We start from the raw sequence: 23,916 nt of genomic DNA on the forward strand, positions 1-23,916 counted from the left end.
AATATAGTTCCAGTCTCCCACCAGCCTCAAATTAGAGCCATACTCCATGGGTATTAGACCTAATATTTCTCAAATTGCTTGAGCCTGAACTTCCATTGTTTACCTTCCCTTAAAATGTTCCTTTACTTATCTGCAAGAACCTCAATGGCTTGCTCGGAACGTATTCTTTAGCCCACTGCATCTCCAAACTCTCCCATTCTCCCATTAAGTTCCCATAATACTTTTTAAAATGTCATTTTGGTATCCTACATTTTAGTTGTATACCAGTCTTAATCTTTAAGTTAGACTGAGAAAAATCTTAATTTTCATAAACTTTTTTTTCTGAAGTTAGTGTAGACTCTCAAGAACTAGTAGATACTAAACAAATGTTTTAAAAATCAGTTCTCAAGACATAAAATAGTTAGAAGACATAAGAAATCCACTGGGGTCATTAATCCTAAGCAGCCATGTAAAATACAAAACAAGTTGTGCTAGTTAAGGATATAATTAGAAAAATGTGAAACTCTACCCATACAGCTCTACTCTCATCCTCAATGTAGCCAAAGCAGCACATCTTTGAAATCTCTCCTAATCTCCAAGAATTATCATGGGAAATAATTAAAGCTACAGAACTTGATATCTATTCGAGCATCTTATACATATGTGAAGAAAGCAAATGAGATCAGCAGTCTGATCTAAAAAAATGGAGAATGCAGAAGCAAATCTACCTGGAATTCTAAGTGCGGTAATTCCTATGTATGCTTATTGTAGTGATTTGAACGAGAATGTTCGCCATAGGCTCACATGGTTGAATCCTTGGTTCCAAGTCTGTGGAGCTGTCTGGGAAGGATTAGGAGGTTGACTGTACTGTAGGAAGTGTGACACTGAGGAGCAGGCTTTGAGGTTTCAAAAACTCACACCATTACCAGTCTGTCTCAACTCTGTACACCAGGCTGGCCTCGAACTCAGAAATCCGCCTGCCTCTGCCTCCCAAGTGCTGAGATTAAAGGCGTGCGCCACCACCACCTGGCTTACTATTGCTTTTCAAGATTGGGTTTTACTCTATAGACCAGGCTGTCCTTAAAATTCCAAATTGTAATTCCTGCTTCATTGTCCTAAGTGCTAGGACTACAAGTATGTGCCAGAATACCTGGCCTTAAACGTATTTTATTACTCTTTTAGGAACTGTAAGACACAACATGGATGGCCTCATCCTGGAGATTACTGTATAGTATAGGAAGCTGATATTCTAATAGATCCTTTATAATATGCTTAGATAATACAGAGATAGTTTTTTTTTAGAGGTAGTTTTTAAACTTCATTACTATGATATAATGGTTACAGCACTAAATATGAAAAATTACATGTTAGATAATTAAAATACAGTCATGTTATGGTTGGCATTTTTAAGGTTATTTTTATAACCTTATTGATTAATGTTAGATATGTATATATGGATTTGTGCACATGTAATGCCTGCAGAGGCCAGAAAAGGATGTTGGATTTCTGGAGCTAGAGACTCAGGCATCTGTGAGCACTATAAGGGTGCTGGGAACTGAACAAAAGCAGGTGCTCAGCAAGAGCAGTTCATGCTCTTAGCCACTGAGCCATCTTTCTAGCAGGGATTTTTGTTATTTTCTCAAAGAAAGTATAATAATATACTGATGATGACAAAAATAATCACTAAAGCATCACTAATCAGAGTATGATAATGCAACACCTAAAACTTCAAAACATAATTAATATCTAAAAGTATCATAAAACAAGATACAGTGCATCATCTTAGAAAGAGGATACAATTATAATATAGTATGTACCCTTAAACAGCACTTGCTAAAAGGAGATGCCAAGCCGTATTCATCCCTAAATTTTTAGCATGAAGCAAGGTTCACAGAAGATGCTTTAAAGTCATTTGGTTCTTCTTATGTGCATAGATAGCATAGTATATAGTGTAGCAAACTTTAATCTTTTAAATGTGTATTCCATCCTACATGTCACGTGTTTTTCTATAACATTTTCAATAATCATAGTTACAAGTCAGATTACTTCTCTAAAAAAGTGACCCAGTGTTATTTTTCATTTTGGAGTAAAACAGGCAGTAGGGTAGAGGTAATAGCAAGTAATAATAGTCCCAGGATTCTAGAAGATTCAAAATGTTCTAGAAATGATAATAAGCAACCAGCCAAAGTTAAGAAAACTTGATGACTTTTGTAAAAAGAAAGGATTGAGAAAGAGCTAAAGCTTTGGTAAGTGAAATGTCTGCCATCATTTACACTTCTAAATTATTACTTTCTTTGGTCTAGAAAAGATAAATAAGTTTCAAGGAGAAAGAGTTTAAATGACACAACGCCATTAGAGAGAGATGTAGTATATTTACATCTAACATGGTGCCACAGCTTTAGCAAAAATAATGTGCAATTCTCAGAGATTTTAAAAATTTGTATAGATCTTAGCTACAAAGTCAAGGTAAAATTCCAAGAAATGTACATAAAGGATTTCGGTAACTTTTATCATCTTACTATTATTTCATACATTATTTGTGAAAGTAGGGTAGTGTGAGAGGTAGATTATAATGTTAAAAAAGAGCTGACATAACAATTCTACCAACCTTTAAAGCACTTGCCACTTGAGTTTATATGCAAGTTCCTCCATAAAAGCAAATATAGATACTTGTCTCTACTACAAGATTGCTGATAGTGATAGTCTAAATATAATCTTTCATTAATATATTTATCAGGGGGTTGGGATTGTGATAAAGATTTACTCCGTGAAATAAAAAGAACGATGAAGCAGCAGTCTGCAACACAGTCACCTTAGTATAAAAAAGTATAAAAAAGAAGGAATTTTAAGGTCCTAATCAGTCAAAGAGCACCACACCACACATCACATACTACAAACAGTGTTAAGTTTATATAAGACTCTACCACTTCAGCAACAAAGAAAAATTTAGACCTACCTAAGCTATTATCATTAAGGTCATACGTGATGCTGGCCTTTTGGAGGACATAAGTTTCTTTATCTTCTGCATCTTTTTTTTTTGATTTTTGTTTTTCTTGGACTCTTGCTGTTTCCTGTCTGGTCTTGTTCTTTTTTTCAGCCCTAAAATAGTTGTGTTATTGCTTTCTCAAATATTGGTTCTCAACAACAACAATTAAAAAAAGGATGAAAGAAAAGAGAAGAAGAGAAGAGAAGAGCGCATCCCCACCAACAGGATAATCACAGAGCTCAAGGCCAGACTGGGCTACATACTGAGGTTAACCTGTTACATGAGACCCTTCTCAAAGCAAATATTTTTAAAAGACAAACAAACAAAAATATGTAATCTTATTTAAGAAAACTACATGACAATGAGTGTCCAGAAATAAAGTACTTACCTAGTAAATGTGAGGCCAGGATTAAAAAGCACTATTGGGAAGTTGTCTAGTTCTATAAGCAAGTTTTACTGAGACACAGCCATGCTCAATTTACACTACCTACAGTTGCTTTTCTGTTGAAAAGACAGAGTTAAATGGTCGAGAAAAGAAGCAACATGTCCAGAAAAATACCACCTGACACGTTCGAGGAAGAAATAGTCACCAGTTCTTATTATACAATACCTGTACTCAGATGAAGTTTAAAACTCTCTATCTCCTACTATCTCCTGAAGAACAAGAATTTATAAAATTTTTCTCTCAGTGTCTGCTAAGTACCTGGTAGGTACTCAAAAACTAATGAAAATTAACGGAGAAAAACGAATCAAGAATTTCAGTCCAATATTTAACAACTACACGCCATCCAAAGGGTAGGCGATTGATGAATTCTCCTTAGAAATGTGTCTCCAATTTTATTTTCTTTTTCAATTTACTCAACATGACAGAAAGTCTAATAAAGGTTTATTATTTCTAAAACCCCTAAAATCACAAAAATCTTCAAAACTATCACACAAACACAAAAACCCAGCAAAACCACATTACATCGGTTACATAAACATGAATTTGAAAAGGCACAGTATATTTTTTTATCTAAAATGAGTACATTTTAGGGACCATAACTTATACCTTGAAAAGCTGATTTTTAAAAATTTAGACAGTTTACCTTAATTGTTCTAGAAATTTATCAATGTGTTCCTTCCAGTTGTGGGGAAATCCAAACATAAATTTTCTTGTGAGATAACAGGGATATCCTATTTAACAATGAGCAAAACAAATACAAAATTATTTTAATTTAAAAAATAGAAAATGAAATTATCCAAAAGCCTAGGCTTTTAAAGAGGTCTCTCTAATTCACTGTCAGTCAAGAAATATGTACTTCTTTCTTGTTGTTGTTGTTTGTTTTTCGAGACAGGGTTTCTCTGTGTAGCCCTTGGCTGTCCTGGAACTCACTCTGTAGACCAGGCTGGCCTCGAACTCAGAAATCTGCCTGCCTCTGCCTCCTGAGTGCTGGGATTAAAGGCGTGCGCCACCATGCCTGGCAAAATGTGTACTTCTGATTCACTATATGCTAAGTACTGCTAGAGTACTGAGGACCCATTAGTTAGGGAAATAAAATCCCCATCATTACACACTGAATTTCTATTATATAAGAGAAGAAGCAAATGCAGAAAGTAAAATTCTTTGCTAGATTGATATCACAGAAAAAGTAGTTAAACATATTCATAGGAGAAAAGGAGAAGACAGCAATTTCAAAAGGAGGTAGTCAGGGAAATTCTACTGACATAGAAAGCCAGGGCATAGGAACCTGAGGGAATGAGTCATATGGGAAAATGGAATCCAAATATTAAAAATAGGAAATGAAAAGCCTTGTGACAGAGAGCTGGTTTGTTTGTGAAATAAGACAAGCAAAGCTGAACTGTAATGAAGAGTCAGTACTAGGCATATACTGAAATGAGTAATAAAAGTCGTGATTGTGTGGGACACTACAAGGGGTCGGGTCAATTTATGATCCTGGGATTTATTTAGGAAAGAGGAGAGGCTATAGAAAGATTTAACTAATAATGATGCCCACTTACCTGCTTCTTTCATGGAGACCGAGTCTATCAATCCTTTTAAGATATAAATGTTGCCTGATAAGGTCCTAAGTTCATTGTGTTTAATCCGCTCTATAATTACATTGCTATGCCAATAAACATCAGTCATATCTCTAGGGGGGGAAAAGAATAAGTTTAATAAGGTCAAAGTATTTATACTTTACTAGGAACTGTATATACACATAGAAGCATACAAACTTATAATGAAGGACTGGGTGTGAGCCAGTTATGTGTAATCTCAACACCTTGTATATAAAAGCAGGAGGAGTGCTCTAGGTTTGAGACCAGCTTGTTCTACATACTAAGTTCCATGCCAACGAGGGCTTCATAGTGAGATGCAATCTTGATGTCACTCTCCACTTCAAAAAGGAAGTATTCATTCTGTACTCTTAGCTATCACAACAATAACAGCATTATTAATCTAATTACAAAACATCTGAGGACTAACCAGTACAGAATTCAACTGCTTGGCTAATGTGATCCTCAGAGTCTATGCCAAGAAACTATACTGTGGTCAATCAATCTATATACCTGATATAAGATATAGCATTAGCAAGGAAAGAAAAACTGTCAACAAACATTTCCTGATGGCAACATCTGACATTTCAGCTTAATAGTTCCTAAGCCTTCAAAGATTTTGGTGGCCCTTCACATTTTTGTTGGCTTTTTGTAGAAATGCTATTTTTGTTTATTCAGATACTGTCTTTCTGGGATTTTTTTCCCACATATTTGTGTGCACACCATGGAATTCATATAGAGCCAGAAATAGCTTCTGGGAATCAGTCCTTTACTACCAACTTATGGAACCTGGGGACCAAACTAAGGCTGTATAGCCTTGCAGCAGGCTCTGCCCTGTGAGCCATCTTGCTGGCTCCTGGGTCTTACGATGCTACCCAAGATAGCCTTAGACTTCTACATCCTCCAACTACCTGAGATTACAGATTACATGTGCACCCAACTCCCTCCCGCCTACTTCATGTTCAAAAATGTCAAGTACATCTATCTCATTTTAAAGGTTTTTTTTTCATATTTTTAAAAATATAAATACATAGGCCAATATTTTTACCTTCTATTTTGTAAAGAGGGTCTACTTAAGAGAAAACAAAGTAGCAAATCACTGACCTAGAAATCTACTCTTCATACATCACTAAATGAAACTAGTAGCTAAGTGCAAAGCATTTTTCATATAACAGATAGTAAACATACTCATGCTATAAAAAAGTTCTCTCAATTAAATAAATTAGGATTAAACTGATGACACTATACCATAATACTTTTTTTTTGCTTTATTGTGGTTTGAGGGGAGGTGTGAGGTTTTTTTGTTGTTGTTGTTTGTTTTTTTGGGTTGTTATTTTGGTCCTGGTGTTGTTTAAGATATGGTCTCTCTACATAGCCCCTGCTATCTTCGAACTATGTAGATCAAGCTGCCTCCAAACTCACAAAGATTCTCCTGCCTCTGCCACCAGAATTGTTAGGGCTTAAAGGTGTATGCCACCACAGCCCACAGCGTCTTTAAAAGGCATGTTTCTTTATTCTTTGATACTGCAAATATTAATTCACTTAATTCTCTACCTACAGCAAAGCTGAGCACTAAGCATGAATCAAAAGTCATCTTCAAGTACATACTGTACTTAGAGTACCCACGGCCAGCCTGGGCTACATGATACACTCTCCAAACAAGAAGAGCCTTCCCACAGTATTAATCATATTAGTGTTATCACTGTACTAATGAAGAAGTTGAGCCTCGTAGAGTAGAAGCAATTTTAATTTGTTCAAGTAACATTGGTAGTAAGCAGTATTAGTGAAATCCCTGCAAAGGCAATTTATGCTGCATTTTAGACATGAAAAAGGGGATAAGGCTGTAAGATAGTCTACTAGTAGACTTATATGTTTAGCCTTGAAACAGTGATCATTGACATTGTGTCAGCACAAGTTGTTTACTATGGAGAGGCTGGTTCTCAGAAATAGAACAGAGCACCAGAGTTAAAGCCTACTGTCTGACAATGCGTTCACTTTGGAGAACCAAAAGTGTCAATTAACATGTAACTACTGGGAACTTTAAATAATTTTGATCCTTTCATGGATCAGTAATTTACATCAAACATCTTTAGCAAGGCACTGATGTCATGTTTTACTTTTGCCTTCAGTTTATAACCTCATTAGAACATGTTTTATAGAAAGATGCTATTCGTCACTCATCACTTAAATACAGCTAACTTAATCATATTGAAAGAACATTTAAATGTTATACTTACACCAGCTTTCCTTCTACACATATAGCAGTATTATTATTGATGACTTTAATCATCCATTCCTGTAGGTGGACTGCCTAATCAAGCATAAAAAAATATTTCTTGTACTATTTGCACATAGCATTACAGTCAGCATTTAGCATTAGAAAATGTGAATTACAAGAAAAGCCCCATGTAATCCTCGTGGTTTCTAAGTAGCCATCTATATAGGAATCAGCCCATTTAAAGCACCAATTGTTAAAACTACAATATTGAAAGAAAGAAAAAAATACAGAAACTTAACTGAGGCTGTACTATATGGCTTGCCTGTAATCCAGAAGGATCTACATTTTAAATACTCATACAAAATGGCTTAGCCAAAAGGAAGAGGAGACTCCTAACATATACACTGAACCACCGAATCTTACAGAAAACACAGCAACTTAGGGGGATGAAAATGCAAAATGTATTCCCAAGTGAGTTCCAGGACAGCCAGGGCTACACAGAGAAACCCTGTTTCAAAAAACCAAACCAAACCAAAACAAAACCAAAAAAGCCTTGGAACTCACTTTGTAGACCAGGCTGGCCTGCAACTCAGAAATCCACCTGCCTCTGCCTCCCAAGTGCTGGGACTAAAGGCATGTGCCACCACACCAGGCAGGCTTAAAATTCTTATGCTAACTGGTATAAACAGGCATGGTAGAGATGAAGAAGTACTAGGAAATCTTAGAGTAGTTTTATTCAAACTTTATACATTTATGTCAATATCCAAACATTTTATCATTATGTCAAACATTAAATGTTTGTAAATAACAATTTGTAGCAAATAACTGATTATAAAATTGCAACCACTTCATCATTTCTAAAACCAAGATAAAATTACATAGTATCTCTCAATTGGATACCCACTAATACCTACTTAAAACTTAATGGACACACTTTTAACAGTTAGAAATTTTACATTGTCCTTTTTCTTTGTTTAGTACTGGAAGATCAAGCCTAAGTTTCATATATGCTTGTATTTCTTCTTGAACTGATAATACATTCCCTTCAAAAAAAAGTGCCTCAATTCAACATAGTTTGATGCTTTAAAGTATTTTACTGTTCATCTTATATAGCTTTTATCAAGAAAAATCTCAACTCTTTATCTGTTATAATTCCTTTCTATTTCAAATGTTAATAATTCCTAAAAAGTTGAAATAAAAGTAGGAGCAATGTCAGTGTTCATTTCTTCCAGGCATAAGTGAAGTTTAAAACTAGCAATAGAGCAAGGTAAGAATTAACAACTGAGTCACCTTACTTTCAGCCTGACTGTTTTTTCACTAGGCTTAAGTGGCTACCATCAATAATAAAACAAGGAATAAAGCAAAAATAGAGTCTAAACCTCTGAGGAACAAAATAAATACTTGCCTTAAAGGTCTTCCTACCTGATATTTTTTTACTTCTTTTACAACAGTTTCAAGCTTTGTACATTTTCTTTGAGACCGGCCAGATAGTGTTAAATTAGGTCTTGGACTTGAACGTTTAATTTTAGATGTATTCTTTATGGGATCTTGAAGAATAGTTCTTCTGGACATCATCTCTTCATTTGGTTCTGTAATATCCTCTTTTGCAGTCCTTTCTGTTGTCACATCATTATCAGAAGTAATAGATTGGCTATGATTCTTAATAGGAACACAAAGAGAACTAATGGTGTTAACATCAGTATTTTCAAACTTTTCATAAGTACAATCAATGCCTCCCAAAACAAATGTGTTCTTTTTGGACACAGTGATCCTAACAGGACTCTCTTTTGAATGAAGAACTTGTCCGCCAAACTGGGCTCTAGTTAATGCCTTCTTTGAAATGCACGAAGCTGAAACATTTTTTTGTTCTTGGTTCAGAATTGGAGGATCTGCCAAAAGGAAACAACAATAACAACAACAAAAAATTATAGAAAGGTTCTATGGGGATAAAAAGTTTTAAACTGCTTATATTAAAAAGATAGCACATTAAGAATAGTCCATCCTCAAGTTCAATTTAAATGTCTCTAGTTTTCTGTTTTAAGACAATCTTTCTATATCGCCTTGGTTTATCCTGGAACTCACTATGTAGACTAGCAAGTGTCAAACCTTCCTCTGCCTCCTGATGAGATTAAAGGCATGTATCACCCACTTTTATAACTCAAGGTGCAAAGTTAGTTCTTATTGCCCACTGGAAAATACCTAGAACATTTAAGAACACTTTGAAGTAACTGGCAAAAAAAAAAAAAAAAAAAAGACTGCAAACTTATAACAAACCAACAACACACAAGAGTATAACATAACTTAAATTGTAATTTTCCACTTTCTTTTCTTGATGGTGTTGAATCTTTTGTTTGCTGGGTGTGGTGATTTGAATATAAATGACCCCCCCATACCCCTTTAGCTCATATATTTAAATGCTTAGTCACCAGGGAGTAGCACTACTTGACATGATTAGAAGGTATGGCCTTGTTGGAGGAAGTGTATCCCCAGGGGTGGTGGGCTTTAAGGTTTCAAAGCCTAGGCCAAGGCCAGTCTCTGTCTCTTGTTTCTCTGTCTCTGTGTGTGTATGTGTGTATGTGTGTGTGTGTGTCTGTCTGTCTGTCTGTCTGTCTGTCTGTCTCTGTCTGTCTGTCTCTCTCTGCCTGTGGATCAGGATATAGATCTTAGCCACTGCTTCAGAGCCTGCCTGAATGCCACCATGCTTCCCCACCATGGTGATAATAGACTATGCCTCTGAACTATAAAAGCATGCTCCCAATTACACGCTTTCTTTTATAAGAGTTGCCATGATCATGGTGTCATTTCACAGCAAAAGAACTGTTACTAAGACACTAGAAATGCTTGATGACTCTAGAGGAACCTGTTGGTTGGCACTTTAGAAACAGAGAGGGAAAAGTCTTCTGACCAGTATCATATGCTTTCATAATAATAAATACCAGTGACATAAAAATTTCCCTTTAGCTGGGCTTTTAATCACAGCACTCAGGAGGCAAGGCAGGCAGATCTCTGTGAGCTGGAGGCCGGCCTGGAGTTCCAGGACAGGTAGGGCTACACAGAGAAACCCTGGGGGCAGAGGGAGATTGGGGACAAGGAGGGAATTGGGTTAGCTGGAGAGATGGCTCAGTGGTTGGGGTCACTGACTGCTTTTCCAAAGGACCCAGGTTCAAATCCCAGCACTCACATGGTAGCTCACAACTGTCTTTAACTCCAAGATCTGACACCTTCACACAGACATGCATACAGCCAAAACACCAATGCACATAAAATGGAAATAAGTTAATTTAAAAACATTTCCCTTTACCATCTCTTCTTGCCTCCACTTCACCTTCTATACTTAAATTATGCTGAGGTTAGAGCAGTAACAATTTCCAAATTATAATTGGCCTTTTCAAGACAAAAGCATGCTATTAAGCCCCTGTAAGCAGTCTGGGGCCGTGATTCCTACTAGTACAAGCAGCATCAAAGACTAGAATATAGTCCTCAAAAGTTATCTGCTTTACTCGCATTTTGGATTAACAATACATTCCACCCCACTGTGTACCAGAGAATGCCAAGGTCCTAAGTGGCTGACCTCAGGTGGTTCTGACTAAGGGCATGAACAAACAATTAACGAGTTTGAACCTACCTTTTAAAATTAGAAATATTAAGACCTAATTGCAGATTCAACAAAAATTTATATCCCTTTGACATTTTTTCAGTAGGGCCTTATTATGTAGTCTAGATTGGCCTCTAGAATACTCCTGAATACTGGGATTATAGGAATAAATCACCATGCCCAGCTTTTGAAATAATGGTCAGGCCTTTAAAGAAAGGAAAGTTTGTTGAGAAATGAAAGTTTTTCAACTAGATAAATAAAGACTAGCAGTACTATTTGTATTTTACTCTGATTTATAGTTTAAGTCTTTTATATTTAATGCATTTTTAAATACAGAAGTAAGCTTTTTTTGATATATAAAGAGAACACTTAAAATTTGTGCCAAAGAAAAGGATCATTTTTATGTGTGCACATTAGACAAAGAGTCATCAGAATCTCAAAGACAGGAACTTATCTGCTCTTAAATCCTATTACTGACTCCCACATTCCCATACACACACAGTGTATACTTGTATACATATCAAGTAATGTGTTGCACTCATACACATACATGTACTTATATTCATATCAAGTAATGTAATATGATATGTATTCCTGTAATTCCAGCATTCAAGAGACTTTCAAACTTGAGGCCAACCTAGACTACATGATTCCCCAGTGCTGGGATTTGATACCATGTCTGCAGTTCTCTCTCTTCGGTCCCACAATAAAAATTACTTTCACTGGAATGTGAGAAGACATTTTGGTAGTCTGTTCATTATTTTAACTAAGCTCTTAAAACTGACACATTAAACAGTTAAAAAGACATTTTAAACCCTTATGTAATCAAACTAACCTCCCAATGAAGGGTCATTGGATTGGACCGACGTTTGTTTTTCCTCACAGATATAGGTTTGTTGCAACTGAGCTTTCTTATCCGTGTTAGGAGGAAAGTCTTTGGTGTGTTCACCCTGTGGTGATCCCAACATGCTACTGCTCCTTGTCAGTTGTTCTTGTTTGTCACGCTGTACTTTTGCTTTCATTCTTTGAAAGATTTTACCTGGTGATTCATAAATCATTTCATTTCTTAATCTATCCATGCTGGGCTTTATAACACTGATATCAAGAGAGCTGTTTGGAAGGGTAGCCTCTGATAACATGGTGGATTGAAATAGATCTTTATTGTTAGAAGTTCTTATTTCTAATAACTGATTCTTTTTATGACCATTAACTTTTAGAGAGGACTTCTGATATTTTACCAAATCTTTCAAAGGAGTGAGTGTGCCTGAAGGGATGCTGTCAATAAAGACTGCATCTAGAGGCATATTTCTTCTTTGCAATGTTCCAGAAGACAAATGAATTCCTGAATGCTTCAAAGGTGTTACAATCATCTTGATAGGAGAGTGGCAACAAAATTCTTTTTATAGAAAATTCATTCAACACAAAATTTCAGACAGAACTTCAGAAGGAGTCCAGAGAAACCTGTAATGTAATTAACTTTTATCAGTTTGGTCCCTTTAAAAATATATCAGCCAGGCAGTGGTGGTGCACGCCTTTAATCCCAGCACTTGGGAGGAAGAGGCAGGTGGATTTCTGAGTTCGAGGCCATCCTGGTCTACAGAGTGAGTTCCAGGACAGCCAGGGCTATACAGAGAAACTCTGTCTCAAAAACCAAAAAGGAAAAGAGAAAAAAATTTAAAAAGTTAAAAATTTGCCAATTTTCCATTAACAACATTATACTATTAAAAGGTTTAATTGATTCTTATCAACACTAGAGAATATACAGCTCTCATACCAGATTAATGTTTAATGTTTTATTAAATTACAATTTTCATTGTTTTTCAATAGACGAGCAGTTTGACATTCAAAACTGCCCATTTAAAAAAAAAAAAAAAAAAAAAAAAGCAGCCCTGGAACTAAGGCTGTCTGTCCCACAGCCCTCCCTACCCAAATCCCACCTGGAGAGAGCTAGTCTCCCAGAAGTTCTGTCACTCCTAAGTTCACAGGAGAGACCATCACTTTGCTCCATTAACTGGCCAAAGAAGGACCCACCAGGAATGCACAGGGCATGGGTACTGCAGAGCAGCTGGGGACAGGATCCTTCCACTCTCCTTCAGCACCCGGGAACTAACCCTGTGACGCAGCTCTCCACAACCAAATCCCACCCTGAGAGAACTGGTCTTCCAGAAATGTTGACACACAGTTCTCTACACCTCATTACCACCCAGAGAGAGCTGGTCTCCTCAGGACTACTGACACCATTATGAGCACAGGTTCAAAGGCCCACAGGAGAGAGAAACCACAGTCAGAGACAGCAAAACCAGCTAACACCAGGGATAACCAGATGACTAGAGGCAAGTGTAAGAACATAAGTAACAGAAAGTAAGGCTACTTGGCACTATAGAACCCAGTTCTCCCACCACAGCAAGTCCTGGATATCCCAACACACTGGAAAAACAAGGTTTGGATTTAAAATCACATCTCATAATGATGATAGGGAACTTTAGGAAGGACATAAATAACTCCCTTAAAGAAATACAGGAGAACACAAGTAAACAGTTAGAAGCCCTTAAAGAGGAAACACAAAAAATCCTTTAAAAAATTACAGGAAAACACAACCAAACAGGTAAAGGAATTGAACAAAAAACATCCAGGATCTAAAAATGGAAATAGAAACAATAAAGAAATCACAAAGGGAGATAACCCTGGAGATAAAAAACCTAGGAAAGAGATCAGAAGTCATATATGCAAGCATCACCAACAAAATACAAGAGATAGAAGAGAGAATCTCAGGGGCAGAAGATACCATAGAAAACACTGACACAACAGGCAAAGAAAATGCAAAATGCAAAAAGCTCCTAACCCAAAACATCCAGGAAATCCAGAACACAATGAGAAGACCAAACCTAAGGATAACAGGTATAGAAGAGAGCAAAGATTCCCAACTTAAAGGGCCACTAAATATCTTCAACAAATTTATAGAAGAAAACTTCTCTAACTTAAAGAACATACAAGAAGCCTACAGAACTCCAAATAGACTGGACCAGAAAAGAAATTCCTCCTGTTACATACTAATCAAAACACCAAATGCACAAAACAAAGAAAAGAATATTAAAAGCAGTAAGGGAAAAAGGTCAAGTAACATATAAAGGCAGACCTATCAGAATTACACTATACTTCTCAACAGAGACAATAAAAGCCAGAAGATTCTAGGTAGATGTCATACAGACTCTAAGAGAACACAAATGCCAGCACAGGCTACCACTATACCCAGCAAAACTCCCAATTACCATAAATGGCAAAACCAAAATATTCCATGACAAAAACAAATTTACAAAATATCTTTCCACAAATCCAGTCCTACAAAGAAAAGCCCTATAAAAAACCTCCAACACAAGGAGGGAAAATACACCCTAGAAAAATCAAGAAAGTAATCTTTCAATAAACCCAAAAGAAGATAGCCACACAAACATATTAAAAACAAAAATAACAGGAAACAAAAATCACTTTTCCTTAATATCTCTTAACATCAATGAACTCAATTCCCCAATAAAAAGACATAGACTAACAGACTGGATACATAAATAGGATCCAGCATTTTGTTACATACAGGAAACACACCTCAGTGTCAAAGACAGACAGTACCTCAAAGTAAAAATCTGGAAAACAATTTTCAAAGCAAATGGTCCCAAGAAACAAGCTGGAGTAGCCATTCTGATATCAAATAAAATCAACTTTCAAACCAAAGTTATCAAAAAAGATAAGGAAGGACACATCAAAGGAAAAATCTACCAAGATGAACTCTCAATTCTGAACATCTATACTCCTAATGCAAGGGCATCCACATTCATTAAAAAACTTTACTGAAGTTCAAAGCACATATTGCACCTCACACAATAATAGTGGGAGGCTTCAACAACCCACTCTCATCAATGGAAAGATCATGGAATCAGAAACTAAACAGAAACACAGTGAAACTAACAGGTTATGAACCAAATGGATTTCACAGATATCTATTGAACATTTTATCCTAAAACAAAAGAATTTACCTTAGTTTCAGCACCTCATGGTACCTTCTTCAAAACTGACCTTATAATCAGTCACAAAACAGGCCTCAACAGATACTAGAAGATTGAAATAATCCCATGCATCCTATCAGATCACCATGGACTAAAGCTGGTCTTCAATAACAACAAAAACAACAGAAAGCCCACATACACATGGAAGCTGAACAACGCTCTACTCAATGATAACTTGGTCGAGGAAGAAATAAAGAAAGAAATTTAAGACGTTTTAGAATTTAATGAAAATGAAGCCACAACATACCCAAACTCATGGGACACAAAGAAAGCACTGCTAAGAGGAAAACTCATAGCTATGACTACCTTCAAAAAGAAACTGGAGAAAGCATACACTAGCAGCGTGACAGCTCTATAACAAAATGAAGCAAAGTAGACAGCAGGAAATAAACTCGGGGCTGAATCAACCAAGTAGAAACAAAAAGAACTATACAAAGAATCAACAAAACCAAGAGCTGGTTCTTTGAAGCAATCAACAAGATAGAAAAACCCTTAGACTAACCAGAGGGCACAACAGTATCCAAATTAACAAAATCAGAAATGAAAAGGGAGACATAACAACAGAAACTGAGTAAATCCAAAACATCATCAGATCCTACAATAAAAGCTTATAGTCAACAAAACTAGAAAGTCTGGATGAAATGAACAATTTTTATGCAGATACCAGGTACCAACGCTAAATCAGGATCAGATAAATCATCTAAACAATCCCATAACCCCTAAAGAAATAGCAGCAGTCATTAAAAGTCTCCCAACCAAGAAAAAACCCAGGACCAGATGGGTTTAGTGCAGAATTCTATCAGACCTTCAAAGAAAACCTAGTACCAATACTCTTCAAACTATTCCACAAAATAGAAACAAAGGAATACTACCCAATTCATTCTATGAAGCCACAATTACGCTTATACCTAAACCGCACAAAGACCCAACAAAGAGGGAGCATTTCTGACCAATTTTCCTTATGAATATCGATACAAAAATACTCAATAAAATTCTCGAAAACCGAATGCAAGAACACATCAAAAGGATCATTCACCACAATCAAGTAGGCTTTATCCCAGGTGTGCAGGGATGGTTCAATATACTGAAATGCATCAACATAATCCACTATATAAACAAACTCAAAGGGAAAAAAAAAACACATGATCATCTCACTAGATACTGAGAAACCATTTGACAAAATTCAACACCCCTTCATGGTAAAAGTCTAGCAAAGATCATAAATTCATAGCCCACACCTAAACATAGTAAAACCAATATACAGCAAATCAATAGCCAACATCAATCTAAATGGAGAGAAACTTGAAGCAATCCCACTAAAATCAGGGACTAGGCAAGACTGCCCACTCTCTCCCTACTTATTCAATATAGTACTCAAAGTCCTAGCCAGAGCAATTAGACAACAAACATTGGTCAAAGGGATACAAATTGGAAAGGAATAAGTCAAAATATTGCTATTTGCAAATGATATGATAGTATACTTAAGTGACCCCAAAATTCTACCAGAGAACTCCTACACCTGATAAACAACTTCAGCAAAGTAGCTGGATATAAAATTAACTCAAACAAATCAGTAGCTTTCCTCTACTCAAAGTATAAACAGGCTGAGAAAGAAATTAGAGAAACAACACCCTTCACAATAGTCACAAATAATATAAAATACCTTGGTGTGACTCTAACCAAGCAAGTGAAATATCTGTATGTCAAGAATTTCAAGTCCCTGAAGAAAGAAACCAGAAGATCTCACAAGATGGAAAAATCTCCCATGCTCATGGATTGGCAGGATTAGTATTGTAAACATGGCCATCTTGTCAAAAGCAATCTACAGATTCAATGTAATCTCCATCAAAATTCCAACTCTATTCTTCATAAAGGTAAAAACTGCATGGTCCTTTAATCCCAGCACTCGGGAGGCAGAGGCAGGCGGATTTCTGAGTTCGAGGCCAGCCTGGTCTACAAAGTGAGTTCCAGTACAGCCAGGGCTATACAGAGAAACCCTGTCTTGAAAAAACAAAAAAACAAAACAAAACAAAACAAAACAAAAAAACAAACAAACAAACAAAAAACTGCATGGTATTGGTACAGAGATAGGCAGGTAGATCAGTGGAATAGAATTGAAGACCCAGAAATGAACCCACACAACTATGTTCACTTAATCTTTGACAAAGGGGCTAAAACCATCCAGTAGAAAAAAGACAGCATTTTCAACAAATGGTGCTGGCTCAACTGGTGGTTAGCAAGTAGAAGAATGCAAATCGATCCAATCTTATCTCCTTGTATAAAATTCAAGTCCAAGTGGATCAAGGACCTCTACATAAAACCAGATACACTGAACCGTACATAGGGGAAGAGCCTTGAACATATGAGCACAGGGGAAAATTTCCTGAACACAACACCAGTGCTCTAAGATCATCAACAAAAGGGACCTCATAAAATTGCAAAGCTTCTGTAAGGTAAAGGACACTGTCAATAGGACAAAACAGCAACCAACAGACTGGGAAAAGATCTTTATAAATCCTACAACTGAGGAATTTCAAATGGCGGAAAAGAACCTAAAGAAATGTTCAACATCCTTACTCATCAGGGAAATGCACATCAAAACAACCCTGAGATTCCACCTCACACCAGTCAGAATGGCTAAGATCAAAAACTCAGGTGACAGCAAATGCTGGAGAGGATGTGGAGAAAGAAGAACACTCCTCCATTGCTGGTGGGATTTCAAGCTGGTACAACCACTCTGGAAATCAATTTGGCGATTCCTCAGAAAATTGGACATAGTACTACCTGAAGACCCAGCTATACCACTCCTACACATATGCCCAAAAGATGCTCCAACATATAACAAGGATATACGTTCTACTATGTTCATAGCAGCCTTATTTATAATAGCCAGAAGCTGGAAAGAACCCAGATGTCCTTCAACAGAGGAATGGATACAAAAAATGCGGTGTATTTACACAATGAAGTACTACTCAGCTATTAAAAGCAATGACTTCATGAAATTCTTAGGGAAATGGATGGAACTAGAAAATATCATCCTGAGTGAGATAAAAACCCAATTACAAAACACACATAGTATGCACTCACTGATAAGAGGATATTAGCCGAAAAGCTTGGAATACCCAAGATATAATTCATAGACCATATGAAGTTCAAGAAGAAGGAAGACCAAAATGTGGATGTTTCAGTCCTTCTTAGAAGAGGGAACAAAATACTCAAGTGAGGTAGAAGGTGGTACTCGGGAGGAAGAAAGGAAGAGGGTGGGGGGAAAAAGGGGGTCAGGATCAGGTATAGGAGGAGAAGAGGATGATGTACAGAAGATCAGAAATTTGAGCAGAGGTGTGAAGCAATGAGGGATGGGGAACTGTGGGTGGCCACCAGCAAGTCCCAGATGCCAGGAAAGCAAGAGGCTCCCAGGATCCAACAGGGATGTGATTAGCTGAAAGGCCCAACAAAAGGGAGGGAGAACCTATAGAGACCATATCCAGAGGTTAGGCAAGGACCCTGGTTGGGGGATGTGACCACCCACTCATTTCCAAATTTTTAACCCAGAAGGGCTCCTGTCTAAGAAAATACGGGGACAAAGTGTGAAGCAGAGACTAAAGGAAAGGCCATCCAGAGACTGTTCCACCTGGGGAATCTATCCCATATACAGATACCAAACCAGACACTGTTGTAGAAGCCAAGAAGTGCTTGCTGACAGGAGTCTGTTATAACTGTCTAAGGAGAGTCTCTGCCAAAGCCTGAAAAATACAGAGGCAGATGCTCGCAGCCAACTATTGGACTGAGCATGGGGACCCGGATGGAAAGTACTAAAGGAGCTAAAGGGGTTTCCAACCTATAGGAAGAACAACAATGTCAACTTACCAGACCCCCACCCCCAGAGCACCCAGGAACTAAACTACCAACCAAAGAACACACATGGAGGGACCCAGGGATCCAGCTTCATATATGTAGCATAGGATAGCATTGTCTGGCATCAATAGGAGGAGAAGCCCTTGGTCCTGTGAAGACTCGACTCCCCAGTGTAGGTTGTGGGTGGATGGGTGGGTAGGGCAGTACTCTCATACAAGCAGGAGCAGGGGGGATGGGATAGGGGATTCTATAGGGGATATCAGGAAAGGGAATAACATCTGAGATGTAAATACATAAAATATCCCATTAAAAAAAAAGCACCATCCAACAAATAACGGTTAATATCCTTAAGTTCTGAATTGTGAATATCTGTTTTGAGATATACTTGACAGCTACAGGAATGCGTTCCTGTAAGGGATTTTACAGCCAACGAGGATGAGTTTCCTGTCCACTTTTAGTTCTGACACTGGGGATTAACACAGGGTCTTGAGCATGCTATAAAAGCATTCTACTTCAGCAGTGAAATTTATTTAAGCATAACTCTCTAAAGTTCCAATCTAGTGTTTGCATAAAGAGAATGACATCTGCATTAGGCTATTAGGCTACATATTAGGCTATAAAATATTAAGTTTAACAAGTGTACTTCCCTTTATGCACTTAAAAAGTTTAAGTCAGAAGCAATAATGATCGAAGTAAATGCCTGAAATACTCATTTAATTATTAAAATGGCCTGGTTCTATTGTGCTCCAGAATATTTAATTATGTTATTTGAAAACTTCTAATAAAGAGGAACTTGTTTTTAGCATAATTCTTTACATATATTGCTATTTAGAATTTTTGGAAAAAATTATTAATTTAAATATACACGGTCTTAAATTTGTTTGTTTCTTTCTTTTTTGAGACACAGTTTTGCTTTATTGTCCAGGCTGGCATCAACCCTGAACCGTTCCCACTCTACCCCTCTTGGTGCTGGGATTATAAGCATGTATTACTACACCTGGTTTGTTTCTTACTCGTAAATTTTACTTTCCATAACTAGAAATAAAATTCCAAGTATATAACAATATATTATATTAATGTGGAAAATTAATATTACAATCCTAAGTGCCCAGAACTTATTAAAGCAATTAGATCAAAAGATATCATTTTTTTCAAAAATAAATAAGCAACTTGAAAATTCATATATAAAGTCCTATTTTACCTAATGATTTATTATAAGGGGGACTGCAGAGATGTATTTTTCAGGATTTCTCTGTCTAGCCCTGGCTGGCTTGCCTCTGCTTCCTGAGGGCCAGGACTCCCTGTGACAGAAAAGCCGTGCATTTTTTTCATAATCTTTAGCTCAACAGCTATAAACTGATGTGCTTCATTCATTCATTCATTCATTCATTCATTTTTTTTTTAAATTTAGCACTGCAAGAGATTGAAGCTAGGGCATAAGTATGCAGAAAACCACCAAACTATATGACCTATATTGGCCTTAGCACTCAAGAGATGTATATTTATCAGGTGGGCAGTGATGGGAGTTAGTAAAAGCCACTAATAATGCCAATAAAGCCACTAATAATGCCAATAAAGCTACACTATCTCAAAAATAAAAATGAATAGACTGTACAATGCCAGGGAAAACTGGCAAAGTATGGATTGCGTACCCTCAGTCCTTCAGTCTGATGAAATACTTCACAAATAAAAATTGCAAATAAGAGACTGGAGAAAGGCTCAGCAGTTAAGAGCACTCACTGCTCTTCCAGAGGTCTTGAGTTCAATTCCCAGCAACCACATGGTGGCTCACAACCATCTGGTATCCAATACCTTCTTCTAGTTTGTCTGCAGACAGCGACAATGTACTCACATACATACAATAAATAAATATTTTTAAAATGCAAATAAGCTGAAAACAAGCCCAATCTGTATCAACAGACCAGAAATGTTAAGGACAGATAAAAGCTGAACTGAGGCACAAGGCCCATAGACCCAGTTATTTGGAAAGCAAGAGAATCGTAAGTTCAAGGCCTCCAAGATGGCTACAGAGCAAAGTCACTACAGATCCTGCTTCAAAAGAAAAGGTAAACATGAGGTTACAGCCAGTGGCCAATACTTGTTGCCTGCCTAGACTGGAAGACCCTAGGTTCAAACATGCATAATGAGAAGGAGGAGGGGTGGGGGAAGGAGGAGGAGGAGCAGCAGCAGCAGCAGCAGCAGCAGCAGCAGCAGCAGCAGCAGCGCACCTCACCTCCATATGTCAATAGTCACATAGCTTAATAGTCATTTGGTGTAACTTGAAATCATGATAGTTAAAGAACTAGGTTTCAGAAGCAAGCCACCAGAGGCCATCCAGAAGCTCAGATAGGAGCCTAGCCCAGACAGGGCCAGTGTGCTAATGAACTAACCCCAAGATGGTGTTGATATGGAAGTAAACCAATCTCAAGCTGTGGGCCCTAAGAGTACAACGCTAACACCACTACCTCCCCCCCCCCCCTAATAAATTCTGAAACTTTGAGAATGGTGTCTCTAGCCAGTGACAAGAAGACTTGAGACATTGGCCTCAGTGACTAAGGAACTTCAGGTACTGTTGCCAAGCCCACACAGGACCAAGTCAATGTCCTGCTCTTAAGTGTCTCCTGGGACCTCCAGCGATGCAATATTCCACCCAGCCTGCCACAGCTGAAGGATTTTCACAGCAAATGTGGGTTCAGCCCTCAGCTTCCAAAGCATCATTGCCAGAAGACTCCCCAGTAGAACCCTGCTGCAGCACTTCTACCCAAGCACTGTTACACGCTTGGTGAAATGTATGTGTAAATTTTCTACTAGCATGATATCATGAGGAATGCTTGTGTGGATAAACCAGGCATATTCAAAAGACAAATCCTGCAGGAGATTTAAATAGTAGAGCACCTTACCACCTACCAGCTCCTGCTTCTCCTAGTGACAATTCATTTATAAATCTCAATTCGATGTACTCAACAACAAAAACAATAAGAACATTAAAAACTGCAGAAGGATTAAATGGCAAAACAGACTTGATAGCCACATTTTAAAAAACCCACATCACATGCTTATGAGCATAAGCACGTTAAGAAACCCATAAAACAACAACAACAAACCATACATACTGGCAACATTACACGGATTCAGCAGGTTATAGCTAGGAATATATATGTGTGTGTGTACATATTTGCAACTGTTATTGGTGAAAATGAACCACTGAATTTGAAAGAGAGTAGGGAGGTTTGTAAGGGAGGGTTTGGAGGGAGGAAGGGGGGAGGAGAATCTAAGTAAATTATAATCTCTAAAATAAACAACAACAAATGCGCCTGACTGTACAGTGTTATACTTTAAGGATAGGATGAAGGAACCTTCTGTTTTTCTTTTTTATTATTAGATATTTTCTTCATTTACATTTCAAATGCTATCCCCAATACCCCCCCCAAACCCACCCACTCCTGCTTCCTGGCCCTGGCATTCCCTCATAATGAGGCATATAATCTTCGCAAGACCAAGGGCCTCTCCTCCCATTGGTGGCCTTGTACAAGGCCATCTTCTGCTACATATGCAGCTAGAGTCAAGAGCTCTGGGGTACTGGTTAGTTCATATTATTGTTCCACCTATAGGGTTGCAGACCCCTTCAGCTCCTTGGGTACTTTCTCTAGCTCCTTCATTGGGGGCCCTGTGTTCCATGGAACTTCCTGTTTTCCAAACAAAATCTCTAACATCTACAGATGCCTGCAACAAGCATGGTATTCAATCCTAAGAACGCATAAGCGGCTGCCTCTAGGAATGCTGGGTCCGGAGACAAAGAGTTGGGCATTCCCACGCTACTCCTCACGGAGACTTCGGATTTTAGAACAAATCTCGGGCGCTAGGGCAGCAATGTTAACGAGCGAACAGAGCAGAAGTTAGACGCCCGAGAAGAGTCAGGCGGGGACCCGGCCGATCGGTCCGCGAGGCTGAGCGAGCAGAGGACCTACCTTGGTGAGGACAGCAGCTCGAGGCCGTGGTTACCCAGGGCTCGCAGCGCCTCAGACCCACGGAGGCCCGGGCAAGGGCTCCACGCGTGTCCGCAGACTGAAACTCCGCTCGCCTTCCTCGTCCACTTCCCCAGCACGGACAAATAGCGCTGGATTTCAAATCCCGAGAGCCCGCCCCCCGGTGCCTGCGATTGGCCCGCGCAGAGGTTGCGACACGGCGCGTCTTCCGGAACTCCAGGAAACAGGAGCACAGCCCAGAGCGGCCCGAGGCTGTGAGAGCGGAAAGCGTCCGACCGAAGCCCCTCGGTTGCTCGTGGAGTTTGTTTCTCTCCACAAGGCGGGCCCCCGGGAGCGCCTCGCCACTCCTCCCGTGATGCTCCGCGGGGAGAAAACCCCACGACGGTTGACGCCCAGCGGCGCTTACCGAGGCGCGATTTACTAAATTTGACCCTTGCGGGCCACACTTGTTAGTTCTAGGCTGCGCTTTCTCAGTGTAGTCCGTTTCTGAGGAGAAAAACTGCTTTAGAGAGTTTGAAAGAATTTTTCTTTCAGTTTGCTGTTTAGATTTTCTTCGGGCCAGGAAAAAAAAAAAAAAAAAGTTGCTCCCAAGTAGTAGACTGAACTGGCTCTTCCAGAGGTCCTGAGTTAAATTCCCAGCAACCACATGGTGGCTCACAACCATCTGTAATGGGATCGGATGCCCCCTTCTGGTGTGTCTGAAGACAGCTACAGTGTTCTTTATAATAAATCTTTGGGCCGGAGGGTGGCGCACGCCTTTAATCCCAGCACAGAGGCAGAGGCAGGCGGATTTCTGAGTTCGAGGCCAGCCTGGTCTACAAAGTGAGCTCCAGGACTATACAGAGAAACCGTCTCCAAAACAAAACAAACAAAAAAATTCAATTCCCAACAACCACATGAAGGCTCAACCTTGTACACAACCATATCTGTACAACTATAGTGTACTCAATATACATAAAATAAATAAATTAATCTTTAAAAAAAAAATCTAAGGACCATAGTAGAATTTCTTTTCTCAGTGAATGTCGGTTGCAGTGCGTTTTGTGGCACTGGTTCCTGAAGTCTGTTTTGCCACTTGATAGTACATGCCTGTTATCCTAAGACTGGGAGGTTGAGGCAAGAGGATGGAGAATCAATCGGAGGGCAGCCTGTAGTATGTGTTGGGGCTCTGAAAGGAACTGCTTCCCCTACAGATGTGTTAT

General features: G+C 38.4%; 1 protein-coding gene across 2 annotated transcripts in view; it reads right to left on the bottom strand.

Annotated features, from left to right (window-relative positions):
• The window catches only part of Mis18bp1 (MIS18 binding protein 1), a 39,848-nt gene extending 17,019 nt beyond the window's left edge, over nucleotides 1–22,829 (bottom strand). Inside the window, exons 1-7 of one of the 2 annotated variants that reach the window (NM_172578.2) lie at nucleotides 22,697–22,828; nucleotides 11,651–12,276; nucleotides 8,643–9,109; nucleotides 7,240–7,313; nucleotides 4,967–5,097; nucleotides 4,054–4,141; nucleotides 2,936–3,078 (exon numbers count right to left, since the gene is read on the bottom strand). In NM_172578.2, the coding sequence (NP_766166.2) occupies nucleotides 2,936–3,078; nucleotides 4,054–4,141; nucleotides 4,967–5,097; nucleotides 7,240–7,313; nucleotides 8,643–9,109; nucleotides 11,651–12,185 (1,438 nt within the window). In that variant the 5' untranslated portion in view covers nucleotides 12,186–12,276; nucleotides 22,697–22,828. Of the gene's footprint in view, nucleotides 1–2,935; nucleotides 3,079–4,053; nucleotides 4,142–4,966; nucleotides 5,098–7,239; nucleotides 7,314–8,642; nucleotides 9,110–11,650; nucleotides 12,277–22,696 lie in introns of both variants that reach the window. The other variant, XM_030246649.1, reaches the window with a different exon arrangement.
• Nucleotides 22,830–23,916: the final 1,087 nt, after the last annotated feature.

The sequence above is a fragment of the Mus musculus genome, chromosome 12 (genome assembly GCF_000001635.26).
Source record: "Mus musculus strain C57BL/6J chromosome 12, GRCm38.p6 C57BL/6J".
In the NCBI taxonomy this organism is placed as follows: Eukaryota; Metazoa; Chordata; class Mammalia; order Rodentia; family Muridae; genus Mus; species Mus musculus.